Below are 26,055 nucleotides of genomic sequence, written 5' to 3'. Positions count from 1 at the left end.
ACCACTGGTGGCACTGGCGTCCCCATAGAAGAGGTTCTACAGTGAAGGATCAGTAAGTATAAACTTAACAGAAATTCTAGATTTATTAAAGAAATGAAATAAGTGTCAGATTCAGCTGCGTTTTTTTGTGTTGTTGTTGTGTGTCTGTGCATGTGTGTTTGTGTGCAGCTGCTCCTAGGGCCTGTCAGGAACACAATGAGCTCATGAGCGTTGTTGGTTGACAGGGACGTCTCCGTCGTTCACAGACTTCAGCTGTGAGCGGCCATTTGTTCCCCACTCTCTGGAAACTAAATGTTCTCTATGTGGTGGTTAAATTATAACAAAGGCAAATACTGTACAAGAGGTCGCCAACCTGATATAATGTAAAACATAATAATAGCAGACCAAAAAAAACCTTTTAAAAAACATTTACAGTCCATAAAAACTAATAAAATCCCTTTAAGAAACAGGCTTATAAAATCCTAATTGAGTAGTAAATACAGCAAAAATATCTTATATCTAAGTTACTCTACGTTGTAACACATAGTTAGCCTAAAATTTTACATTCATTTGATTATTGATTATTGAAAATAACCTAATAAAATACCGGGCAGAAAGGCTGTGGTACACGTCCACCACCTTCACTTCCCGCTGTCAGCTGATGCTCCTGCTGCTGCAGCTGCTGTCATCATGACTCTAACCCCGCCCACTCGGGACACACGGGGACAGCGAATCACATAGACCTGTGCTGGTTGGGTTAGAAAAAGGAAGGAGGGAGGGACAGGAGGAGGTGGAGATCCTCAACTTGTGCTCGGGTCGGAGCGGCTGCTCCAGCCTCCTGCCTGTGCTCCTGGTGAGGACGCTGCGGTGAGTGTGTGTGTAAGAACGTGGTGTGTTCCGTGCGTGTGATCGCACAGAGTGACCGAAGATGGAGGAGATGGAGGTTCCAATCATTAACAACCTCAACGACGACAGACTGAGGCCGAGGGGCAAAGATGCGTTCAAGGATCAGCAAAAGGAGTCCGAGGTAAATCCTTGAGGCGTTCGGGTTTGTGTGCCGGTGGAGGTGTGTGTGTGTGTGTGTTGTTGCTGGGAAGCTTTGGGGAACAGCCGAATGTCCTCTACATGCATTCAAAGTGTGTGTGTGTGAAGCATGCACACAGACATGCAGACAGACAGTGAAGAGGTTATTTTAGAAGCAGCTCCTATAAATAACCTGCAGCAGTGGCAGTGGCAGCAGCAGCGGCAGCAGCAGCAGTTTGATGCTACACTGCCCTGCACTGTAATGTGACCACCAGACCAGGACTGCAGTGATTAGTCGATTAATCTCTGACTGAATTAGCTCTCATCAATGAACAGAGATTGTGTGAAATTGAGAGAGCATGAAAATGTCCATTAAATTAAAAACTAAAACAGAATGAATAGTACGTTTTTTGCCGATATCCGATATGCCGAAATTGTCCAAAATTAACCGTTACAGATATAGTTACAGTTGTGGGTTGGTGGTTAAGGAAGTTCTCACTAAGGTGATGGGTTAAAGCCGATATTATGGGTCTGCCGATGTTATCACATTCCTAAACCCTGTCATTTTATTGGACATGACAGTGTAGTTGTGTTTATTCACCTACAGTTTCTGTTTCTATTTTGTTGTTTTGTTTTGTTTTGTTTCTGGTCTCGTTTTTATTTGTTTACTGGAGACAACAGAGCCCAAAGAGGAAAAAGTGAGGTTTGAGGAGAGGGTCAACATCAACATCACCACTGGGGGGTGGTCACTGTTAAAACATTTATATTACTTTGTAATTGTGTAATTGGTGACTTAAAACACACATTTCTAATCGTTATCCTTCTTTATTTAACTCTTCTTGTCAAATTAAATACAAGATAGAATTTGATTGACATCTCCAAACCAAGCTGCGTTTGCTGTAGCTCGTTGTTGTTGTTTTTTATAGGCCTGAAGTGGCTCAGTGGTTGGGTTCCCGCCTGCTATGGAGAAAGTTTTGGGTTTGATTTCATTTCACCCCAGTCTCAGGTTGAGTTGCATCCGGCATAAAATTGTGCTTAATCACTATGCTGACTGTACTGGCGTGAATAGAGCAGAAGGTGACTCCAAACTGATGCTTCTCAGACGCATAACGGTTACCATAACACCAGGGTGTCTGCTCCGTCTGACCATCAGTTTGAGGCTCCTGGACCTAAAAAAACAAACTTTAAAGACCCCTTCTTGTGAGTACTGTAATTATAAGCTCTAAAAACTGCTCTAAAATGTCATTTTTAGCCATTTCCAAATCACCATTCTCAGTCTTTATCGTACTTTAGCCGTTAGCTTAGCCTGAATTTCACCCAAGTCTCACAACTTTGACTTTTTTTTGGCGGGTTTTATGATTAATTCACAGTTACCCCTGTGATTAATATAATTAAAGGTGTTTATAGCTTTCTATTTATGATTTAATATAATAATTTAAAAGAGTCCAGTCAGACAATTAAGTAACTAATTTAGTTGCTAAAATTAGCAGTGTCGTGCCTTTAGCCAAGAGACGCTGATTTCATGGACCAACGACTGATGGGCTAATGGTGGGACTAATTAGCGCATTAATCAGTCATTTATTCTCTAAATAACAGTCTCTCACCTGTGCGAATCAGTTAAGTGTTTGCAGCAGCGAGTGTGTGTGTCCGTGGGTGTACAGTATGTGTGTTTTCCATGTGGCCGCTGTCATTTGGAGTGTTGCTCTTTGACAGCCTGCCCAGTGTTTGCACACCGAGTGAAGCCGTGTTTGCCGCCGTCAACGCGGCTTAGACTCGGCAGCAGTGGGGAGAGAAGAGGGGGAAGAGGCTGATGCTGTGGCCGGAGTGTGATATGATGATGTGAGAGGATGAAATACATTTTTTTTTAATTTAATTTAAGACAGAGAATTATATGTGTGTGTTGATGTCCCAGGAGAATTCTAACAGACATTTGCGCTGGTTTCAGCGCAGCGGTCAGTGAAGCGTCCTGAAAAGACTCGAGGCTTTTAATTAAACCTTTCAAGGCTGAGGCGGAACGGTCCATTGATCCACCAGACAGCATTAATAGCCTGATAATCAGCCACTTGCCTCAGTCTCTTGGTCAGAGAGACTGTCTGGTGCTGAACCTTCTCCTCTGCTCCGTCTCTTTGTTGTTTGTCATCAAGCAGCGGTTGAAAGAGTCGTTGCGTTCAAAGTCCGCTCTGAAATTTAACACTTTCTTCCCCCCCTTGTTAAAAAAAGTGGATTCATCATTTGTGGAATAACATGACATGACATTAGAACTCGACAATAATTCTCTGTTCTTGGTATTTTTGCGTTGATTTGCCCCATGTACGAAGGAACATATAAGGATACTATATTTATAAAACGTCTCTATCGAGTATTTATATTTCCTGTACTTTTATAAAGAAACTGTGTATTATTGCCAAATAAATACTGACACAGTTTTCGCACCGGATGCTGGAATAAAACACTGTCGCTGACGAAAAATAAAGTGACAAAATAGAAGTAAAAATAGAACTACTGAAATGAAGAAGAACAAGAAGACAAGAAAAAACAAGAAATTGAAAAAGAAAAAGTAATAGTAGAAGAAGAAATGAAAGAAGTGGAAAGTAGTAGTAGAAGAAGAAACTGAAGGAAAAAAGAGACATTAAAATGGAAAGAGAGATGTCGAAGAAATAGAAATAAAAATGATAGGAATACTTCAATAAAGAATAACATTAGTTGAGGAATCACCGCAGTAATGTTATTAATATATAAAATTGAGTCTGATTTTCTTAACCCTCACCTAGAATTGTGGGTAATCATTTAATCTTCCCTGCTCCCCAGTGTGTTTTTTTACTTCCTGGTTTGCATGAGCACTAATGACATAAAATGACTTTTCTAGGGCCGGGCCTCATAAACAAAGTGTGTGTGATGTTTGAGCGTCTGCTGACTCTGTCAGCAGCAGTTATTTATTTTTAGGAGACGACGGGAGACGTGAAAGCAGACGGCGGTTATTTGACCAGGATCGCTGAGTCACAGCACATCCTTATTTACTGTTCAGAGCCGGTTCCACTGGGTTTTGGAGTGGAACACGTGTGTCCTGTTCTTTAGCCCGGAGCCTTCCATTTCAGTTCTCTCGTTCTCATTAACGTGAGATGAATCTTTAATTATCCTGGAAAGGGAATTTAATTAGTTTGCACTGGGATTAAACCAAGAGTTTCTTCAGTCCACCTGCTGTTCCTGTCAGGTACAGTAGTGGTCATCAGTGTGTCGTTTTGATATGGTTTCCATTGTTTTATTTACTCAGCCTTCTGTTATATGTGGGTTTTTTTTTTCATCTGAGACAGTGAATGTAAGTCAGAAGGACATACAGTCATTTTAAGACAAATGTTATAATAAATCAACAAAAGCAGTTTGATTTTTGTTTGGGATGTTCGATAATATCAGCCGACTGATATTATAGGCCTGATATTAGCATAATTATGTAATATCTGTAAGAATTGTTATCGGTTTTCCCCGATAACACAATGCAATATATTAAAGTGAAAGTAAATTACACAAAAGGTTTTAGGGATAAACATCTGTATATTAAAGTGAAAGTCACTAGATGGCAGCATCGCAGCTCATTTAATTAATCTATTTTAATAATCAGGGGATTGTGTGCAGAATCCTGGTGTCAGCAGCATTGGTTGCAGTGGTTTGTACAGATAAACAAATATTACCAGGTCTATATCGGTATCGGTTGATATCGGAATTGGAAATTAGGTCTTTGGGCAATATTGGCATATCGGATATAGGCAAAAAGTTAATATCGGACATCCTTAATTTTAATAAACAAAACATATTTACTCGGGTTTGACAGGTTTTTATCTCTACATTGTTGTCAAACTGTCAGTTATTTAATCAGGATATTTGGCCAATAGGAAAGGGAAAGTTTGACCCAAATTAATGAACATTTGAAGAGTTAAAAGGAACTTCATTTCAGGTCTTAGACACAGGCAGATAAGCCCGTTATGACCCAGTGTGGAAGACATGCCGCAGAATTCCATGAGGAGGAATTCTCTGATGGAAATAGAACCAGTGCTTCTAGAAGTGTTCGCACTTCATCGTGACCCCTGGTATAGAGTACTCACATGTTTGTTTCCTTCATGTTCACAGAGCTCCATGGACTCACCCAATCTGGAGTTCGAGTATGGAGACACGGACCATCTCACAGCAGAGCTGTCAGGTACAGTACCACTCAACCACCACACCCTGTCGGTACATCTGACTGTTTGCAGCTCTGTCAGTAAACAAACTGCTGTTGACTTTTTTAAGGTCAACGTTTATGTCTTAAAGAACTCATTCTAACACATTTACATTTTAACATCACACTGACTGAAATAATCTGACAGTGACGTGCATATAAATAATCAATAATTATTAAAAAAATGTACACGAATATAGAGTATAGAATATGACCAATGATAATATCAAATGGCTCCATCATTGGCGTATTTGCTAACACTGATGTTTTATACAAACGCCCAGGGAGGCATAAATCAATTACCAACGGAATGACGGAGTGTCTGACTGACTTAGTTTGTTCGCAGCCAACAGATGTGCAGAGAATCACTGAATGCCAACATTGATTGAAAGTCAAAATGATTGACCCGTTTGTTGGAGATTTGCCAACAGTGTTGGCTAACATCACGGTCCAGACGGACGTTGTAGCTACAGCTCCCCTGAGAAAGTGTAGGGAGAGTGTCGAGTTATCAACACAGATCAGACGCACATTTACGAGACGTTTTCAAATCATGTTGTGGTTGTTTTATATATCTAGTAGAAGGTGTATACTTACTGGATCAGACAGAAAAAAAAAGCTTTTAGTTGATATATTCACTGTAATTTTCTGTTAATAAATGGTTTGAATTCTTTAATTACTTTAACATTTATATTAATGTAAAAGAAAAAAAAAGAAAAATAAAAGCCAAGCATCTTAAGCAGGATTAGATTCTCATGAGTTGTCTGCTAATTTAAAGAGTCTGTTTCTTTGCAACTAGGAATTCATCCCTATCAGAGCTACAGCTCATATTTTTCCTAACTTTTCTTTTTTTAACAGAGCTCTACAGTTACACAGAGGAGCCGGAGTTTGCACTCAACAGAGACTATTTTGAAGAGGACTTCAGGAGCCACGGTAATGTGCCGTGGGGTGTGTGTGTGTTATCTCCTGTATCAGACTCTCAGGAGTCCACGGTCTGCTGACAGTCCAGTGGTTCTGCCTGTTGCTGCCTCTTGTTGCCTGTTTATCTCTGAGACCTGAACTAAAGGTCAAGAGTGTGACCTTTGCTGACTGACACCAGACTGAAGCTGGAGACGTGCAGTACTGCACTGATCCTGGTTTTTTTTATCGTTTTGCCACTCCAGTCATCTTCTGATCCTTCTCTCTGATTCCGATCACTGGTCGGTGGATCATTCATCTCTACAGTCAACCACTGACAGCCATGTGCATCTCTGTATTTGCCCAGGTTGACTGATGTTGCCCTTTATCTTAAACGTCCTTCTGGTGCTGAGTGGAAATAAATAACAGGGTTAGACTCCGAGCTGCGGCTGCTGCTTTCACTCAGATAGAACACACAGCTCCTTCTGTGCACTTCAGCCTTTCCATTAGTGTGTCCTTATTTATGGTGTGTGTCTTCAGTTGACTGTCAGACTGTGGGTTTTTCCTGATCGGCCTTTGAGAGCAGGAGCAGTAAATATCACCACCACTGACAGTTTGATCCTCTGTGTCTGTCGCCCCCTACCTCTGATGACATAAATTATGGTGATTATCATCACCACATCGTCTAATTAAACACAGGGGGCGGAGAGACGCTGGGATTAAAAGTTTAATTTTTCTCTTCCTCCTGTCAAGAGTTTCCTGAATTCATGATTTCAAACAACAGTATGTTGACAGTAGAAAACTTCCTGACATTTACAAGAGTATCGTGTTTTCCGGACAATAAGTCGCTCCGGAATATTTGTATAAGTGGCAAACCCAGTCAAAGGATGAAAAAAAGTGTGACTTATGGTCTGGAAAATATGGTAATAATATCTGCACGATATTAGCATAAATATGTAATAGCTGTAAGAATCGTTAACGTTTATTCCTTCGATAATGATAACCCAATAATGCATTGCCTTGGTTTCCCCAAATAACCTGGAATTGCTTGTGGGATATTGGCAAAAAGTTATTATTGTACATCTCTAGTTAGAACATTCTGAGATGGTTTGCTCTGTGCAGCCCGAGGCAGGAGGTGGATTGAGCTGACTGTGGAGGAGCAGAGGGCGTACGTGATGAGGCTGCTGGACGCTCTGGAGGTGACCGACAGAGACAAGAGGCTGAAGGTGGCCCGAGCCATCCTCTACCTGGCTCAGGGTGAGTGGAGTCTGAAGACAGAACTGACTAGAAGAGTCTTTTTCTTCTGCAGCTGAGTCACAGGCTCTTCAGCCCACACATTAATCAAAAAGGATAGAAAAAAAAAATATAAAACTCATTAAAAAAAAACTATAAAACTGCATAGTTAACAGAAAGTGAGCAGAGTTTTAACACTGATACCACATTTAAATTCAGTGTCTGGTGAACTGTAGTGAGACATTGAACTGTATTGGGAAAAGTTTTCAAGTACGAGTATTTGATGACATATCTGGTGTCGTTAGCCGTGCACCCCTGATTTTTACGATTCATTTTACACTGTAACTGAAACTGGCATCTAAAACTGAATCTTGTGTATTGGCTTGTATATTCTGTGTATTTTATTCACGTTATCTTAATAAAGTTCACTTAATTATTATATAATTAATTTAAAAATATTTAACATATATTTTAAATTGAAAAATATATGTTTATATAATATATATATATATATATATATACATACATAAAAATATATGTTTTTTTCCATACCCAGGAGTGTTTGACGAGTGTGACACCGAGGTGGACGTGCTCCACTGGTCCAGACACAACGTCTTTCTGCTCTACGACATGGGCATTTTCACCGCCCTGCTGGAGCTGCTCAGCATGGAGATCGAGTGAGTGGGCGTCCGTAAACACACTGGAGAGATGAGTCACTGAACGCGTTCTTTCTACGCCGGCTGAGATAAACAGACAGATGCAGAAGTGACATCAGCTGCTAAAAAAAAAACTACAACACATTAGATCAGTGTGAAAGTGACTCAGCTCCTCTGCCCTGTGCTGCCCTTCTATAAATGGTGTCTACTATCAGACGTGTGGGCTTTAGATTTGATACTACAATAAATGAGAAAAATGAATGTTGGGTTTGTCCAGAACCACAAGACAAAAAGTGGAAAAACAAGAATTTAGGTGAGGAGTTGAAGCTGAACTTTATGACGAACACATCTGAAAACTAGGAGCAAACCTCGTTATTTGAAAAAAAATTAAGCAAAAATCATAGAACGTTTCATCATTTTTATGTGTTGACAGTACACTCTTTGCTGTCCTTGTCTGCCCTGCATGTATTATGTATTGCGATAGCGATAATTATTGTTGTTTGACTTGTGCATGTGTGTGTGTGTACACAGCAACAGTCAGGCCTGCAGCAGTGCTGTCAGGAAACCTGCCATCTCTCTTGCAGACAGCACAGAGCTCAGGTGAGAAACCTCATTTTGTTCTGCATCACATACAGAAAAAAAAGCAACAGATAAAAAAACAAAACAAAAAAAACCCAGAATAATTTAATATAATTTTCGTTAGTGATGTCCGATAATATCGGCCCGAATTAGCTTAATTATCTAATATTTGTAAAAATTTGGTTTTTCTACTGATAATGAAAGCCCAATAGTGCAATGCTTGGGTTTATCCCAGATGATGTGACCTAAACATAGTTTTGAAGTTTTGAAATTGAAACTATTGTATATTGTATTGTGCACAGTATTGTCATGGTAGCACAGTACACTGCTACACACAATAAAAATGTGTACTCTCCCTTTAACTCAAACGGCTGCATATATATCAGTATCTGTGGATTTCGGAATCGGAAATTGTGCGAAAAAGTGTTTGGACCAAAACGGCCAAAATTTAGCATCGGACATCTGTAATTTTTATGCTTTGCGTTATGTTACATGCCAAATGCATGGTATATATACATATATATGTATATGTGTGTATATATATATATATGTCCATATATAGAGTGATATGTGTGTGTCTATATAAGTATTTATGAGTGTGGATATTGATATCTGGATATATATATTTATGTACATATATACTGTATATATGTAGATGTAGTTTATAGACAGACTTCATACGCAGTACTTTACTAATATTTATTTTCTTAATGTTGAAATAAAAATATTTCATAGTTTAATTCTGTTCTTTGTTACTCTTCCACACAATCATTTTTAAGTCTAAATATAACAAAAAAAATAATTTATTGTGATTTATAAAGCGCCCTTACACACAGACACACACACACTCTCTGCCACACACACACTCCTAATCACCATCTGTGCTTCTCCCCTGATGAACTGATTACGAATGATTACAGCCTAGAGAAGGAGATATTTCTTCATTTAATTTGCTGATAAAAAAAAAAAAACCCTTTGTACTGGCTTTCACAAAGTGAAGTGTTAAATTTGGAAAACACCACCTGGATAATGGGATAATTGGGAGTGGAGGTTCCATTACCAGGCAGAGCCCAGCAAATGGTTCCTCCTACTGTAACAGGCAGCAGCAGCGTGAGTGAGTGTATAAATGAAGTACTTTTACATTTAGTACTACTCACCATCTCCTCCATCAGGCTGTTTTCCTTTGCACTCTGACACACAAATACACCATCAAGTATGTGAGTGTGTTTTTGTTTTAATTCCAGAGTCTTACTGAGCATCATGTACCTGATGGTGGAGACCATTAGAGTTCAAACTGAGGACGACCGGCCCGAGTGGACGGCAGCCAGAGAGGCGTTCAAGGCCGAGTTAGGTGCGTGTCCTTCACTTCCTTGTTTCTTTTACAGTTGTTGTTACTGAGTGTATTCAAGCCGCGGTCTTCCCAGGTTCACCTCTGTACAACGGAGAACCCTTTGCCCTGCTGCTCTTCACCATGGTGACCAAGTTCTGCAGCATGAACGCCCCACACTTCCCCATGAAGAAGGTGCTGCTGCTGCTCTGGAAGACCATACTGGTGAGTGCATCACAGGCCTGAGGAATTTATAGGAAAATGTCAGTCAAGTATGTTGCTAACAGATTTTGGCTTGTTGAGCTACAACGACGTTACCTACATTTTTTGAGCCACAAAAAATATATATCATTAAATGTGATGATCTTCTACTTTCAATTCTACAGTAGAGCTATCTGATTTTTTTTCCTTTACCCAAAACTGAAATAGTAATAAAAAAGGAACATTTTAGTCCGTTAACCAGTGATTGTCAACATGCGGCCCGTGGACCGAATCTAGCCCGCCAAACTGTCCAATCCGGACCATGACAGGGTTTTAAAATATACATCAAATAATAATATTGCACAGAAATTTTGATTTTTATTTAATTATATTTGTGTTTAAAAAATTTAAATATTTATACTAGAAATTAGCTACATTTTGGCGCCCACAAATATCTGATAGAATCAAACATGTCTGGTCTCTCCAGTTCACCTTGGGAGGGTTCGAGGAGCTGCAGGAGATGAAGATCCGGGGCCGCGAGCGCCACAGTCTCCCTCCGCTGCCCGAGGACAGCATCAAGGTGGTCAGAGCCATGAGGGCAGCCTCGCCGCCGGCCTCTGCCATGGAGCTCATTGAGCAGCAGCAGCAGCAGAAGAGAGGCCGCCGCAGCCGTAGGGTACAAACGTCCTCCTCTGTCCACACAGACACGCTCTCAGTCAGAACACTAGTGTCGACAGATGAGTCTAAATTTAGTCAGTACTGAGTATAAGTCGCACCAGTGCCCTCTAGTGGATGTCAGTGTGAAAATAACCAATGTGTAAATATTCAGTGGTACCGGAGTAGCACAGCCTGGTACACAAACCTAGAGTGTCCTCTAGCTGCTGTCAGTGTGAAAATAACAAAGGTGAAATTTTATATTTTAATATATAAGTCGCACCTGAGTATAAGTCGCAAACCCAACTTATAGTCCGGAAAATTTGGCACTTCAATTTGACTGCTGTCTATATCTGAGTAATCAGGAATTGTGATTGACTCTTTATTGTTACACATATACATTTTTTTCCTTAGCTTGTTGCTATGTGCTTCAAACAGACTCATGCTAACTAGATGTGAGCACGATGTACAAAACAATCAGGAACCATGTCGGTTCGAAACCAAGACGTAAGAATGAGTCTGAGATGAGACTAAAGTGTGTTTGCTAGCTTTAACCTTCTCATATTAACTGACCCATATTACTAACATAGTCTTTCTGTTCTCCACCACAATTCATTGATCCATAATTTGCCTCTTTTTTTTTTTAAATCATTCAACAGCTTTACCCTATTCCTCGGTAAAGTGGAATTTTGTTTTTGATTCTATAACTGTTCCTGGGTCTGATTTTCCAGCTGTCAATCCAAAATCATCCCTCGGCTGCTGTCACTCAGCCTCAGTGGATGATCTTGGTTCTGGGATCCACCGGAGAATCCCAGCCTCCTCATAGAAAACGGATAGACTCTCTCTCTCTGTCTCTCTTTCTCTCTCTGTCTCTCTCTCTGTCTCTGTGTCTTTTTCTCCCTAACTGTCCTGTGGTGTCTCATTGCCCGTCTTCCTTGTGTCCCCACAGAGTGCCTTTGTTGATAGCTTGGAAGGAGACAGTCCCTTTCCCAAGAAGCAGGTCTTTACCCACAAGTTCCCACTTTTCCTTCTGCATCGAGCTGGCACTTTATTTGCACCCACTCCTTCCTTCCCTCTCTCTATCTCTCTCTCTCTCCCTCCCACACCTCTTTCCTCCTCCTCTTTGCTGTTTACCTTTTTCACCCTTGCCCCTCCTCCTCCCCCGCCTCCCCCCCCCCCCTTCCCTCTCCCCTCCCCTCCTTTTTTACCCCCTATCCCCCCCCCTGTGTGCCCATTGTGCGAAAAAGTGTTTGGACCAAAACGGCCAAAATTTAGCATCGGACATCTGTAATTTTTATGCTTTGCGTTATGTTACATGCCAAATGCATGGTATATATACATATATATGTATATGTGTGTATATATATATATATGTCCATATATAGAGTGATATGTGTGTGTCTATATAAGTATTTATGAGTGTGGATATTGATATCTGGATATATATATTTATGTACATATATACTGTATATATGTAGATGTAGTTTATAGACAGACTTCATACGCAGTACTTTACTAATATTTATTTTCTTAATGTTGAAATAAAAATATTTCATAGTTTAATTCTGTTCTTTGTTACTCTTCCACACAATCATTTTTAAGTCTAAATATAACAAAAAAAATAATTTATTGTGATTTATAAAGCGCCCTTACACACAGACACACACACACTCTCTGCCACACACACACTCCTAATCACCATCTGTGCTTCTCCCCTGATGAACTGATTACGAATGATTACAGCCTAGAGAAGGAGATATTTCTTCATTTAATTTGCTGATAAAAAAAAAAAAACCCTTTGTACTGGCTTTCACAAAGTGAAGTGTTAAATTTGGAAAACACCACCTGGATAATGGGATAATTGGGAGTGGAGGTTCCATTACCAGGCAGAGCCCAGCAAATGGTTCCTCCTACTGTAACAGGCAGCAGCAGCGTGAGTGAGTGTATAAATGAAGTACTTTTACATTTAGTACTACTCACCATCTCCTCCATCAGGCTGTTTTCCTTTGCACTCTGACACACAAATACACCATCAAGTATGTGAGTGTGTTTTTGTTTTAATTCCAGAGTCTTACTGAGCATCATGTACCTGATGGTGGAGACCATTAGAGTTCAAACTGAGGACGACCGGCCCGAGTGGACGGCAGCCAGAGAGGCGTTCAAGGCCGAGTTAGGTGCGTGTCCTTCACTTCCTTGTTTCTTTTACAGTTGTTGTTACTGAGTGTATTCAAGCCGCGGTCTTCCCAGGTTCACCTCTGTACAACGGAGAACCCTTTGCCCTGCTGCTCTTCACCATGGTGACCAAGTTCTGCAGCATGAACGCCCCACACTTCCCCATGAAGAAGGTGCTGCTGCTGCTCTGGAAGACCATACTGGTGAGTGCATCACAGGCCTGAGGAATTTATAGGAAAATGTCAGTCAAGTATGTTGCTAACAGATTTTGGCTTGTTGAGCTACAACGACGTTACCTACATTTTTTGAGCCACAAAAAATATATATCATTAAATGTGATGATCTTCTACTTTCAATTCTACAGTAGAGCTATCTGATTTTTTTTCCTTTACCCAAAACTGAAATAGTAATAAAAAAGGAACATTTTAGTCCGTTAACCAGTGATTGTCAACATGCGGCCCGTGGACCGAATCTAGCCCGCCAAACTGTCCAATCCGGACCATGACAGGGTTTTAAAATATACATCAAATAATAATATTGCACAGAAATTTTGATTTTTATTTAATTATATTTGTGTTTAAAAAATTTAAATATTTATACTAGAAATTAGCTACATTTTGGCGCCCACAAATATCTGATAGAATCAAACATGTCTGGTCTCTCCAGTTCACCTTGGGAGGGTTCGAGGAGCTGCAGGAGATGAAGATCCGGGGCCGCGAGCGCCACAGTCTCCCTCCGCTGCCCGAGGACAGCATCAAGGTGGTCAGAGCCATGAGGGCAGCCTCGCCGCCGGCCTCTGCCATGGAGCTCATTGAGCAGCAGCAGCAGCAGAAGAGAGGCCGCCGCAGCCGTAGGGTACAAACGTCCTCCTCTGTCCACACAGACACGCTCTCAGTCAGAACACTAGTGTCGACAGATGAGTCTAAATTTAGTCAGTACTGAGTATAAGTCGCACCAGTGCCCTCTAGTGGATGTCAGTGTGAAAATAACCAATGTGTAAATATTCAGTGGTACAGGAGTAGCAGAGCCTGGTACACAAACCTAGAGTGTCCTCTAGCTGCTGTCAGTGTGAAAATAACAAAGGTGAAATTTTATATTTTAATATATAAGTCGCACCTGAGTATAAGTCGCAAACCCAACTTATAGTCCGGAAAATTTGGCACTTCAATTTGACTGCTGTCTATATCTGAGTAATCAGGAATTGTGATTGACTCTTTATTGTTACACATATACATTTTTTTCCTTAGCTTGTTGCTATGTGCTTCAAACAGACTCATGCTAACTAGATGTGAGCACGATGTACAAAACAATCAGGAACCATGTCGGTTCGAAACCAAGACGTAAGAATGAGTCTGAGATGAGACTAAAGTGTGTTTGCTAGCTTTAACCTTCTCATATTAACTGACCCATATTACTAACATAGTCTTTCTGTTCTCCACCACAATTCATTGATCCATAATTTGCCTCTTTTTTTTTTTAAATCATTCAACAGCTTTACCCTATTCCTCGGTAAAGTGGAATTTTGTTTTTGATTCTATAACTGTTCCTGGGTCTGATTTTCCAGCTGTCAATCCAAAATCATCCCTCGGCTGCTGTCACTCAGCCTCAGTGGATGATCTTGGTTCTGGGATCCACCGGAGAATCCCAGCCTCCTCATAGAAAACGGATAGACTCTCTCTCTCTGTCTCTCTTTCTCTCTCTGTCTCTGTCTCTGTGTCTTTTTCTCTGTAACTGTCCTGTGGTGTCTCATTGCCCGTCTTCCTTGTGTCCCCACAGAGTGCCTTTGTTGATAGCTTGGAAGGAGACAGTCCCTTTCCCAAGAAGCAGGTCTTTACCCACAAGTTCCCACTTTTCCTTCTGCATCGAGCTGGCACTTTATTTGCACCCACTCCTTCCTTCCCTCTCTCTATCTCTCTCTCTCTCCCTCCCACACCTCTATCCTCCTCCTCTTTGCTGTTTACCTTTTTCACCCTTGCCCCTCCTCCTCCCCCGCCTCCCCCCTCCCATTTCACTGTCCTCTCCTGTCATTTATGACCCTGAATCCCAACGTTTGTGCGCACCAACATCTTTCTGACCTGCCATCTGTTCTGTCTGTGCATGTGTGGGCTTCAACCTGATCGGACTGTGTAAGCAGCACTACGTTTGATGCTCTTGTGTGATAAGGCTTGGCTCTTTACCTAAATCCCAGTTTTTTTTATATATCGGTGGATTATGCAGGAATTCTTGGTTCGTAATTTTAAAAAACAAAACAAAAAAAAAACCTATGTTTATGTTCTGGTCCATAAGTTGTCAATTTTTTAAACATTTCAATGATACCAATCCTGTTACTCTGTCTGATCATGTTATTCTTGAGTATGTTTTTATAGCACTGAGTGCCCCCTGGTGCTGTACACCTGTTAAATGCTGTGGTAAAATCCTTTTATGGGTCCGCAGAAGAAGGTTTTATACAGAGATTTACCATTTTTGGGGGGAGAAATTCCCGCATACTCTACCTTATTTTTAACGTTGTCTTTTTTACTCATCGTCTTATTTTTGAAGATACATCTTCATCAAAATCTTTTAACCTTCAACTGACTCTCACTTCCTGCGCCCCTGTGCCCCCTCATTCGCTCCCCTCTCTCCCTTTACCTTCCATTCCTCTTAGCCAACTTACTATACGTCCCCTTCCTCCTCTCCCTTCTTCACAGCGTTTCTCCCTTGTCTCTCCTCTTCTTCTCCCTCTCCCCCTTTCCCACCCTCTCACCATAGCCTGCTCAGTAGATGGTGTGGGGTTTAAGAGATGGCGTTGGTTTGCTTGCTGTCGTCATTAGCGCTAGAGCCGTCGCTGTCCGCTGTCCCATGAAGGCGGTCGCCTCAGACATCTGCAGTAGTAGCATCTTCCCTCCTGTAGTCTTCATCACATTACTGCTGGGTCTGGCATCAAAATATCACCGTGCACCGTCTGAATTTGGACCAGAGGTCAATGTCACTCAACTGCATTTGCAATCTCCTCCAGCGGCTGTCGCACTCGGGTTTTTGAATGTGGTTCAAAGTAGCCGTATCCTAGCGCCGTGATGTGAGCGACACGGGCTGTTCCTCCTCACGCAGCAGAGAATGGCTACTCCATTCACAGTGACTCACAAACTGAACACGCTCTCAGCTCCTCTTCTGTCTTCTCTCCCTCGCTCCTCTCCACCGTACACTCACTCTTCTCCTCACGTAGTCCAGCTGCCACCGCTGCACCATACATCCACCGCAACAGCTCGACTAACGTCCAGACTGCTGTCTCATGCCTGATGCTTGCACCGTTGCCACAATCACCCATTGTAGAACTTGTTTAAACTCAGTCTCTAAGTGTGTGTGTGACTAACAGGATTGTTGATGAAATATAATTTGTTTTTGAAGGTAGCGGTGTGTGTAGCGGTAAGTTTTAATGACTCATGTTTCTTACAGCTGCTGTGGGAACATGATATGAATATGACATCCATTTAAGCTGCCTTTATTTTGTTAAGTTGACAATATTATAACTTTGAACCAAAGTAGGAAACATTTTATATGAGGTAATTATGTAATTATTAAGACAAAAGAGAAGTTGGTTGCAAGCTATATTTAAAAAAAAAAGTGAAGGCCCAGAACTTGAATGTTCTCTGCTGGTTTTTAAAAGTAAACTCATATCAATAGGTGTCTGTACAAAACAGCTTCTTTATAATTGTTTTATAAAATATATATAAAAAAATAACTTTATGAAGTTTAAAATCGTAAATGCTCATTTTTGTTCTTCAGTAAAACGTTTTTTATTCTGATACTATTTAGAATAAATTTGATGATAAAAATGCTACTGATCATGTCAAGCCAGCAGAGCACTTCCTGTCTACTCACAGGCTTCACTTTTGCAACCGAATTCCAACTTCCATATTTAAATCCATGCAAAGAATGCACTTGGATCAGGTTTGTCCAACGTCTGGCCTGTGGTCTAATCATGGCACATGGACTATAAATATATACTGTATGTACAACATAATCTTAAACAACAACTAAGATATTCTGTTGGCCCAGATACTGACTGTGGCTGGCTTTATTTGTTGCAGTAGCTTCCTGTGTGTGGAGTCTGATTTACTGGGACTTTTGTAGAGTAAAAAAAGGATACATTTGTTAATTTTCTGAGAATTTAGTTTCTTCATATTTAAACTGTTTTGCTCTTGAAATGAATGAGACATTTTGAATGTGTTTTTCACAGGATTTTAAAGCTGTGTGTGTGTGTGTGTGTGAGTCATGCTCAGAAAATGTAAATAACAAAAATCTGCACCGTCTCATTGTCACCACCTGTCCTCTCTCTCTCTCTCTCTCCGCCACCTGTCCTCTCTCTCTTTCTCTCCCTTTTTCTCCCTCTCTCAGCCTCTGGTCAAACAGGACAGCCTGGACACCTACAATGAGCGGGACCCCTTCAAGAACGACGACGCCCGGGACGAGGAGGAGGACCCTGAAGACACGGACAGTGGCATTGAGGGCGAGGTGGACCCCCTGGACCGTGATGTCATCATCCAGCCTCCGCCTCCCCCACCTCCTTTGAGACCCCTGGCAGAGAGGGTCAACTTCCCAAAGGGCCTCCCCTGGGCCCCTAAAGTCAGGTTAAATATGTCATTTTATTAGAACTTCAAGATGAAAACTTTAAAAATTATACTTTGTAAAGTTACATATTTTTCATCAATTCTTAACTTGGAGATATTAATTTCTGTCAAATGTGGGCCACATCCTACAGTGATCCATCCCTGCCCACTTTTCATTTGCTTGGACATATACTGTAGTGGGCCATTTTATTATGTCAAATGTGACCTATTGTATGGTAACTTTAATATAAGGCAAGCTTCTGTGGGCCACATAAAATGACTTGGCAGGCCGCATTTGGCCCTCAGGCCCTGAGTTTGACACTTGGTGTAGACTGCATGTCAACTAAAATGGCATCAGTCTACAACGATGTGAAATCTGTTTTTGGCCACATTTAACTTGGCGATTGGAGGTACTGTGGGTATATGGATGGTACCTTTGCACAAACTGATGAGATCTGATAGGAGTACTGTATTCACACAGACATACACATCACAGTTGTTGTATCAGCCGCCTGTGCAGATGTTCTCAGGTGAACCCAGAATCTGACGGCAGCATTTCTGTCTCCGACAGGGAGAGGGACATCGAGCACTTCCTGGAAACCAGCAGAAACAAGTTCATCGGATTCACTCTGGGAAAGTGAGTCTTCCGTCTCACGTGGTCAAACCTCCTGATATCATCATTTTGAATGGAGCTGCGTGTGACTGACATTTGTCTTTTGCAGCGACACAGACACCCTGGTGGGTTTACCCAGACCCATCCACGAGAGCGTGAAGACTCTGAAACAGGTGAAGCAACTTAGTTTAACCCTTGAGTTAATCCTGTCCCTGATGATTTTCATGTTGCACATGAACATCCATGAAATTTAAACTGACAAATAACATTCTTTTTGTCAGTAAAAAAAATTGAACCTTTTTTTTCACCAGCACAAATACGTTTCTATCGCTGAAGTCCAGATCAAGAGGGAGGAGGAGCTGCAGCAGTGTCCACTCACTCTGGTCAGTAATTTTAACTTCACATACTGTACTGTGACTCACACTGGTCAGATTTGGATCAACACTGTTCTAAAATAAATAATTTTTTAAAATTTGCACGACTTAAGAGTTTGAATAAGAAGGAATATTGTGGAATAAATATGGAAAACTGGAATAACATATTTGTCTGTGAAACTGGTGCTAAACACATCAACTATAAATGTAATTATTTTATCAAATTACTCTATGCATATGACTAATATTAGAAGATTAAGAGAATATCATATATCTTGTCCTACTACTCCTCCAGGGGGCACTAAGGGGAACCTTAGAAACTTGGAGAGAAGCAAAACAAACAATTTACATATATATAAGTACCATATTTTCCAGACTATAAGTAACTTTTTTTCATCCTTTGGCTGGGTTTGCAACTCAGGTGCGACTCATTCTCACCACTAGAGGGCACTCTAGGCTTACCAGTATCTGCTACTGCCATATCACTGAAAATTTACATGTTCATATTTTCATACTGACAGCCACTAAAGGGCACTGGTGTAAATTATATGTTTTTTCTTCTTCATTATGCATTTTTTGGCTGGTGCGACTTATAGTCCGGAAAATACGGTATTTGTCCTTGTGCGACAGCTGTGAGCTGGTGTCATTCTAAAACTTCATGGTTTCTTTCCATATTTTGTTTGTGGATTTATAAATGGGATTCCCTGGCCAGGAGCTAATGCTGTTTGGGGTGGGGTGGGGGCTTGGCATGGAAAGGTGGGGCAACCCCTGCTTTAAAGAATTAAATGTTGATTTCATCACGTGTGTGTGGTGTTCAAAGGGTGAGGAGGAAGTGGAGGAGACACCCACAGAGATGCTTTACCTGGGAATGCTTCCCAACCTGTCCCAGTATGTGGTAAGTACCTCAGAAATACTACATATGGTATCAGTATATATAAACCAATGTATTTAGAATTTTTTTTTTTGCATTTCTGCTCATTCTAACCACATTATCAGTCAACATTAGAGCTTTTATTAAATATTTTGAGATGCCTTTATTTTTACATTATTATGGTCCATTTATTGACAGATGCTCATTTCAATCCTACCTTCAATAACCCTTCCTTTATGTCAGATTGCTCTTCTGAAGCTGCTCCTGGCTGCAGCTCCAACCTCCAAAGCCAAAACTGACTCCATCAACATCCTGGCCGACGTGCTGCCTGAGGAGATGCCGTAAGTCATTCAAGTTATTGCTCCCCAGATGCTGCTCTATCACCATTGGATAGTGATATTTGTGTAGCTCCATCACAGTGATGCCATATTTTTTTATGCCAGTAGGTCAATATAATAAAATATATAGTCAAATACATTTACGCTGAGATGAAAAATAGAGTGAAAAGAGTCGTCATCTGGGTAAACCAGTACGAGTCCTGGGGCCCTGATGAATTTTCCTCTGGTTTTGTGCAGACTTAGGAGTTGTGGAGGCAGAACTATTAGATCTTGCTGACGTCTTCTTAGCAACTTGTCCTTGGCCTTCTTTCTTCAGCTTCAACTATTAGATCTTACTGACGTCTTCTTAGCAACTTGTCCTTGTTGCGTGTTACTTGGACTGATATTTTAAGCACTGAGAGTCAAAGAGCACATCTTACCGTCTGTACTGGGTGTTTTTTAAGAGCTGTGTTTTTATTTACGAAGATAACTTTTTTATTTACATCCACTACTGTGTTTGTGTGTGCGTGTGTGTGTGTGTGTCCAGTATCACTGTCCTTCAGAGCATGAAGCTGGGAATAGACGTGAACCGACACAAGGAGATCATTGTTAAGGCCATATCTGCTCTGCTGCTCCTGCTCCTCAAGCACTTGAAGCTCAACCATATCTATCAGGTAAAACACACACACACACACACACGAGCAGACTTTCTGTGTGCAGCCTGATCACATAATACCTATTTCTCTACATTGTTTTCATTTTTCTGCTTCAGTGCAGACACACACACACACATTTTGATTGGATTGATATCACTGCACCTCCCCCTGAGAAACCCCTTCCATTTTCCACCTGATCTTTTGGTTAAGCGTGCCCACACTCCCCCCCGTCTCCCCCCACTTTTCATTTTTTTACTCAACCCCCATCCCTGAACCTCCGACCTGCACCACCCCCACCTTTCCCAGCCAACATTTATTTCTCCTGTTCTATACTGTACATTTAAGTATTGACAAAAAACCCAACATATGTTGGAAAAGTAAAACAAAATCTCGTGTGTTTCTTCACTTTCCATTCGATTCCAGATTTTAAATATTTCCGTCGTTTTCTTCAGTCCGAAATAGATTGGATCAGGGGTTTTCTCTGTTGCTAGGAGGAAACATTCCTTCACTCTGACTTATATAGCTGTTCCTCAAAAATGTCTTGGCGGCGCCCTCTGCTGGAAGAGGACGATAATACACCTGCATCCGTATGAGCTTCTAGGAGTGTTTTCTGTCTTTTAAATGAACTTTAATGATGAGCAAACCGTTACATTTAAAACAGGAATGGTTGGCGACAAGTTTTAAATTATACGGGTAGAAAGAATAATATAAAATGGTCTAATAGGAGCTGACCTGATGTCCAGATTAAAAATAATTAGTAAGTAGAGTAAGAATTTATTAAGAATTTAAAGGCATTTTCAATAGCTGAAAAAGTTTTATTTTTAGCCTGAAAAAGTCAAGTTGTTTTTCTCGTCATTGTGCATTTTATTTTTTACCTGTGAAACTCGGACGCCCTCCTCTGTTTCTGCAGTTTGAGATTGTCTCCCAGCACCTGGTGTTTGCCAACTGCATCCCACTCATTCTGAAGTTTTTCAACCAGAACATCATGTCCTACATCAGTGCCAAGAACAGGTAAGAACAAATGGTATTCTTAAAGATGGATTCACAGCAGCAGAGAAACTAACAATTACAAAATATTCTCTTTTTTTTTTTCTTCTGCGACAGCATCTGTGTGCTGGACTTTCCTCACTGTGTGGTGCATGAGATGCCTGAGCTCACCGCTGAGAGTTTGGTGAGTGAACACAGCTGACGGTGGAGCAGCAGGTTCCCAGACATCATCATGACATGACTCTGTGTGTGTGTGTGTTCATTCAGGAAGCAGGAGACAACAACCAGTTCTGCTGGAGAAACTTATTCTCCTGCATCAACCTGCTGAGGATCCTCAACAAGCTGACCAAGTGGAAACACTCCAGGACCATGGTGAGAGTCTGGAGCAGTGATTATCAACAGGCGGTTCCCGGGCCAAATCCTTCCCGCAAAAACCTTAAAATCTGGCCTGTGATTGGATTAAAAAAAAAGAAATAAAAATAGACAAAAATTGGATTTTCTCCTACAAATATACTGTAGTTTTATTCTCAATTTAATACAAAGTATTTTACCTTAAACTAAGTATTTTTTTACTTATCTTCTGCTGCAGTGATTCCTAAAATGATCCTGTTTCACTTAATTTAGCTAAAAACTATTTTTATTTAAATTTTTACACTTTAACATCTTTTTTCAAACATCTTTTTTTTTCTCCTTACAGATGTTGGTGGTGTTCAAGTCTGCTCCAATCCTGAAGAGGGCGCTGAAGGTGAAGCAGGCCATGATGCAGCTTTATGTTCTCAAGCTGCTGAAGATCCAAACCAAGTATCTGGGTCGTCAGTGGAGGAAGAGCAACATGAAGACCATGTCGGCCATCTACCAAAAAGTCCGACACAGACTCAACGATGACTGGGCTTATGGAAATGGTAAAAAAAAACAACATTCTGACATAATAATAATAACTGTATTGTATGTATTTATGTACAGTTTAAGTATTTCTTTTGTTTGTTTTTGTGGTGGTTTGATGTGTCTTCTGGTATAATGATATATCAAGTATTTGTCAATATTTACAATGGATAATAGTATTATATATTATCATTGGTATTTTATCATGAAACACATTCTACCCTCAGAGTTTATTATCCTGGTGATGTCATAATTAGTTCCAGTACCTTCACCACATCCTGTAGTAGATCAACCCACACATTATTGATTACTGCGATAATTCCAGGTTAATACATATACCCACTGTAAAAGTGTCTTGCGGCGACTGTATCCTTGTAGTATAGATGGTCAATCACTGGCTCCATCCAGAAATGGGAATGTGTTGCCATGGCAACAGAGAAATGGGGGACATTTCAGGGTCACAGTTTCCTGCAGAAGAATGAATGATCTGTCACCGTGGAGTAGAGGGAGAGAAGCAGCACGAGACGGAACATGGATGTCACAGATACTTATGTTTAAATGTCTACATTTGAAGTGTGAACAGTGAATATTTCTATTAGAAATGAGCTACGTTTGACAGAGGTTACTACATAAAAGGTTAGCCAAATACTAAGAGTTAGCCACAACTGGAATCCAAAATAAAATAAAATAATTCTGTTAGACAACAATTTGTTTTTAATACCACATGTATTTGTGTATACATTACAAAGTTTTTATATATTTTTACATAAAATATATATGCCAATATATATGTATATATGTCAGGTTTTATTGATTGTGTCCGTCTGTCATTTCAGACATTGACGCACGGCCCTGGGACTTCCAGGCGGAGGAGTGCGCCCTGCGTGAGAGCATTGAGAAGTTCAACAGCCGGCGCTATGACAAGAACAAGAACGGAGAGTTCATGCCCGTGGACAACTGTCTCCAGAGCGTCCTCGGCCAGCGTGTGGACCTGCCCGAGGACTTCCACTACAGCTACGAGATGTGGCTGGAGAGGGAGGTGTTTTCTCAGCCCATCCAGTGGGAGGGGCTCCTGCAGAATCCATGATGAAGGAGAGAGAGGAGATTGGTGAGATGGATAAGAGAGAGGGAGACGCCGGAGGAGGGGGGGTTGGGGGTTGGGGTGAGAGGTGATGTAGAGGTCACGCAAACTGTGGGACTGTCAGAACGGTTTAAAGATGTGAACGTCCTCAAGGAAATTGAAGAAGAAGGGAAGGGAGGCAGGAGGTGCAAGGAGAGAGTGAAGTGAAGCAAGTTGCCTCACAGGCCATGCAGTGATGGACGGAGAAGAAAACCAAGATGGCGTCCGAACTTGGATCAGATAGAAGCTACACATGCACAAGTCGCTGCAACGTGACTACGACAAAACAGGTGAGAACGGAGTTAGCTTTCTGAGAAACACCCGACGTCGCTGTACCGGAGGCTGTTTCGGCCAGTTATACTGCCCCCTAGGTTACACATTTTAAATGTGTCCCCCCTTTATGAAACACTGGTGCTACGTTAAAATACTGATGTTCTGTTTTTTAAGGCGTGGGGTTAGTCACATTTATAATACATGTTTTTTTTAACGGAAATATGTATATTGTAATAATTTTCAGTTTATGCCTTATTTTAAGGACTTTATCACAGGGCTCTTTGGGTTTTGGTTTCACTGTATGGATTTCAGAATTATTTCTTATGCATTTTTCTAGAAGACCGGCCTTTTAAAAGAAAACCACAGGGTCATTTTTTATAATCCAAACGTTTATGTGGAGCGACATTCTCCGACAAAAGGCACCAAAAATAAAAAGAGAGAAATACTGTATACCAGCGGTACGTGTGTAGTTTGGTTGTCAGTGTGGTGGGTGTTAAAGTGGGAAAGTAAATGACGGACATGCATGGAATATATCTTTTGGGCACAATAGAGACATGCTTTGCTCAAAAGTAGAGTATACAAGAATTTAACCCAAAGAGAAGCACAGACGAAGTCCTTCTTTATCAGGTCACTACAGGTGTATGGTGGTGTGTTTATGTGTGTATTGTGTGTGAGTATTTAAGATAAGAATGTATTTGTTTTTGGTCAGCAAGTACACAGGAAGTACATCGTCATTTTCATGTATTTTTCCTCCTCGGTGTACAACTAGTTTTTGTGGAGACATGATATATTGAGAGTGCACAATGATCATACACACAGGCATTCAACCTGTGCTTATACCTCCCCCTGCAGGGGATCTACATGAAATGTGTTTACTGACATTAGCCCAAAAAAAATTCTTGTACGCTCTACTTTAACAGTTGCATCAAAGCTAGTATTCATATTGGATTATAATAAAATAAAAAAACGTAAATGTCACCGTCACTTATGTCATTCCAAAAAAAAGTTGTTTTTTTTTTGCCTAAAATCCTCCCTAAACGTGTTACCCTTGATGTCCTCTAGGTTGCATTCATGTCCAATAAAGGTCCATTAGATCAGATTGTAAAGGATTAGGATAGCTACAACAGCACAAAAATCACTCTGCCCCCTAGTGGTGGCCTTTCCTCTACTCGCATGGAAGAACAGCATAGTTGTCAAAAACGAAATTGTCTTCAACGTAATCCTCTTCTAAAGCACACAGAAACACAGGACAGGAGTTCAGTCTGTTGACCCCTCACCTCCAGAGGTCCGGGGTCATCACAGTAAAATGTTTGTACAGTCAAATTAACAATAATTTTTGAACCCCGTCTGGTCCTGCTCTGTGGGAATGTGCATGGTACACTCTACTTGTCTGGTCCCTGACGTCTGAAGCACAAGTGGGAGAGTCGTTTTTATCTTCTGCATATAATGAATATTAATTGTCTTCTTATTTAATAGTAATAAAAAATAAATAAAATAAAAATGTATGAAAATAATGAGTGACTGAAATCTCAGGTTTACAGAGATGATATATTGCAACAATTTAAACGCTTCCTTCTTGTCGTAAAGTTCACATATAATACATACACTATATTGTCAAAGTTGTATAATAATAATAATAAAATCTCTGCACAACACCTCTAAACACAGTGACTCATTGTGAGTTGGTATTTCTGTCCATTGCCTCTTAGACGCAGATGTTGTTTTTCTTTTGTATCGTGTGCCAAACTTAAGTGCCATCGTCTCCTTTATTTATTTATTTAAATGTCATTGCCTCGGTTGTTATATTTAAGATTATTTTTTATTCAAATTACCGCTGCTGGTCTGCAATACAGAAATGTTATTTTCTACCTGAAATGTTGTACAATCAATGGAAAAAACACTGTTCTCCAGTGTCTGTAACTGACTTGTTTAACGTTGTGTGGTAGTTTTTTTTTTAATAAGTTACTTGTTTTCGTTACACACGTCTACATATCTGTTCAGGGGTATGTGCAATTGCAGATCCATAGAGGCATTATTTAACAGAATTACAATGTTACTGAATGCTTATTAAACAATATTCAAGAATTTTTATGAGGGTTTTTTGTTTGTTTGTTTTGGAACAACTGCACACACACAGCGTACCAAGGTCAAAATGACCCACCCCTCACTTGCACACATCAGAAATCACACATTTCCTCAGGCCAATGTGTCAACAGCTCAGCACCACACTGACGGCAGTGGAGATGTGAACGCATGCCTTGCTGTGATTGGCTGATATCCAGAATGTCCAAAGTCATTTTATTCCCCATAGAACGCTTATATAATACAGAAAAGGGGTGGAAACTAAGCAAATGTTTGATATGTGATACATTTTTGAAGACACAAAGAAATTTCCTTTGAAAATATGCATTTTTAATAAATTATGTGCTTTTCTGTGAAAAAAAAATC

General features: G+C 40.6%; 1 protein-coding gene across 3 annotated transcripts; it reads left to right on the top strand.

Moving 5' to 3' along the window:
- The first annotated feature begins 706 nt into the window (after positions 1-706).
- Positions 707-25,660, top strand: strip2 (striatin interacting protein 2). Of its 3 annotated transcripts, XM_017034665.2 has the most exons (22): positions 707-1,006; positions 5,125-5,194; positions 6,068-6,142; positions 7,229-7,363; positions 7,896-8,016; positions 8,527-8,595; positions 9,819-9,925; positions 9,999-10,126; positions 10,590-10,778; positions 11,706-11,756; positions 17,303-17,535; positions 18,086-18,151; positions 18,237-18,300; positions 18,439-18,510; positions 19,322-19,396; positions 19,616-19,713; positions 20,237-20,363; positions 21,256-21,356; positions 21,450-21,516; positions 21,600-21,704; positions 22,030-22,234; positions 23,051-25,657. In XM_017034665.2, exons 1-22 carry the CDS (start codon positions 908-910, stop codon positions 23,299-23,301), a joined length of 2,508 nt encoding a protein of 835 aa, XP_016890154.1. In that variant the 5' UTR covers positions 707-907; the 3' UTR covers positions 23,302-25,657. The 3 variants fall into 3 exon arrangements, with proteins under 3 accessions (XP_016890154.1, XP_008314077.1, XP_024913287.1); XM_008315855.3 differs by lacking the exon at positions 11,706-11,756 and having other exon boundaries at positions 708-1,006; positions 23,051-25,656; XM_025057519.1 differs by lacking the exons at positions 707-1,006; positions 11,706-11,756 and adding an exon at positions 2,037-2,202 and having other exon boundaries at positions 23,051-25,660.
- The last annotated feature ends 395 nt before the right edge of the window (positions 25,661-26,055 follow it).

This window comes from Cynoglossus semilaevis, chromosome 8 (genome assembly GCF_000523025.1).
Source record: "Cynoglossus semilaevis isolate Cse_v1.0 chromosome 8, Cse_v1.0, whole genome shotgun sequence".
In the NCBI taxonomy this organism is placed as follows: Eukaryota; Metazoa; Chordata; class Actinopteri; order Pleuronectiformes; family Cynoglossidae; genus Cynoglossus; species Cynoglossus semilaevis.
This window is presented reverse-complemented; position numbering and strand designations above follow the sequence as displayed.

What these genes read in the sequence shown, in the direction of transcription:
- strip2 (XM_017034665.2), top strand. Translation starts at nt 908, where the DNA reads ATGGAGGAGATGGAGGTTCCAATCATTAACAACCTCAACGACGACAGA. An exon ending in GAGGCCGCCGCAGCCGTAGG is followed by an intron (nt 10,779 to 11,705) that starts GTACAAACGTCC and finishes GTGTCCCCACAG; the next exon opens with AGTGCCTTTGTTGATAGCTT. An exon ending in GGAAACACTCCAGGACCATG is followed by an intron (nt 21,705 to 22,029) that starts GTGAGAGTCTGG and finishes TTCTCCTTACAG; the next exon opens with ATGTTGGTGGTGTTCAAGTC.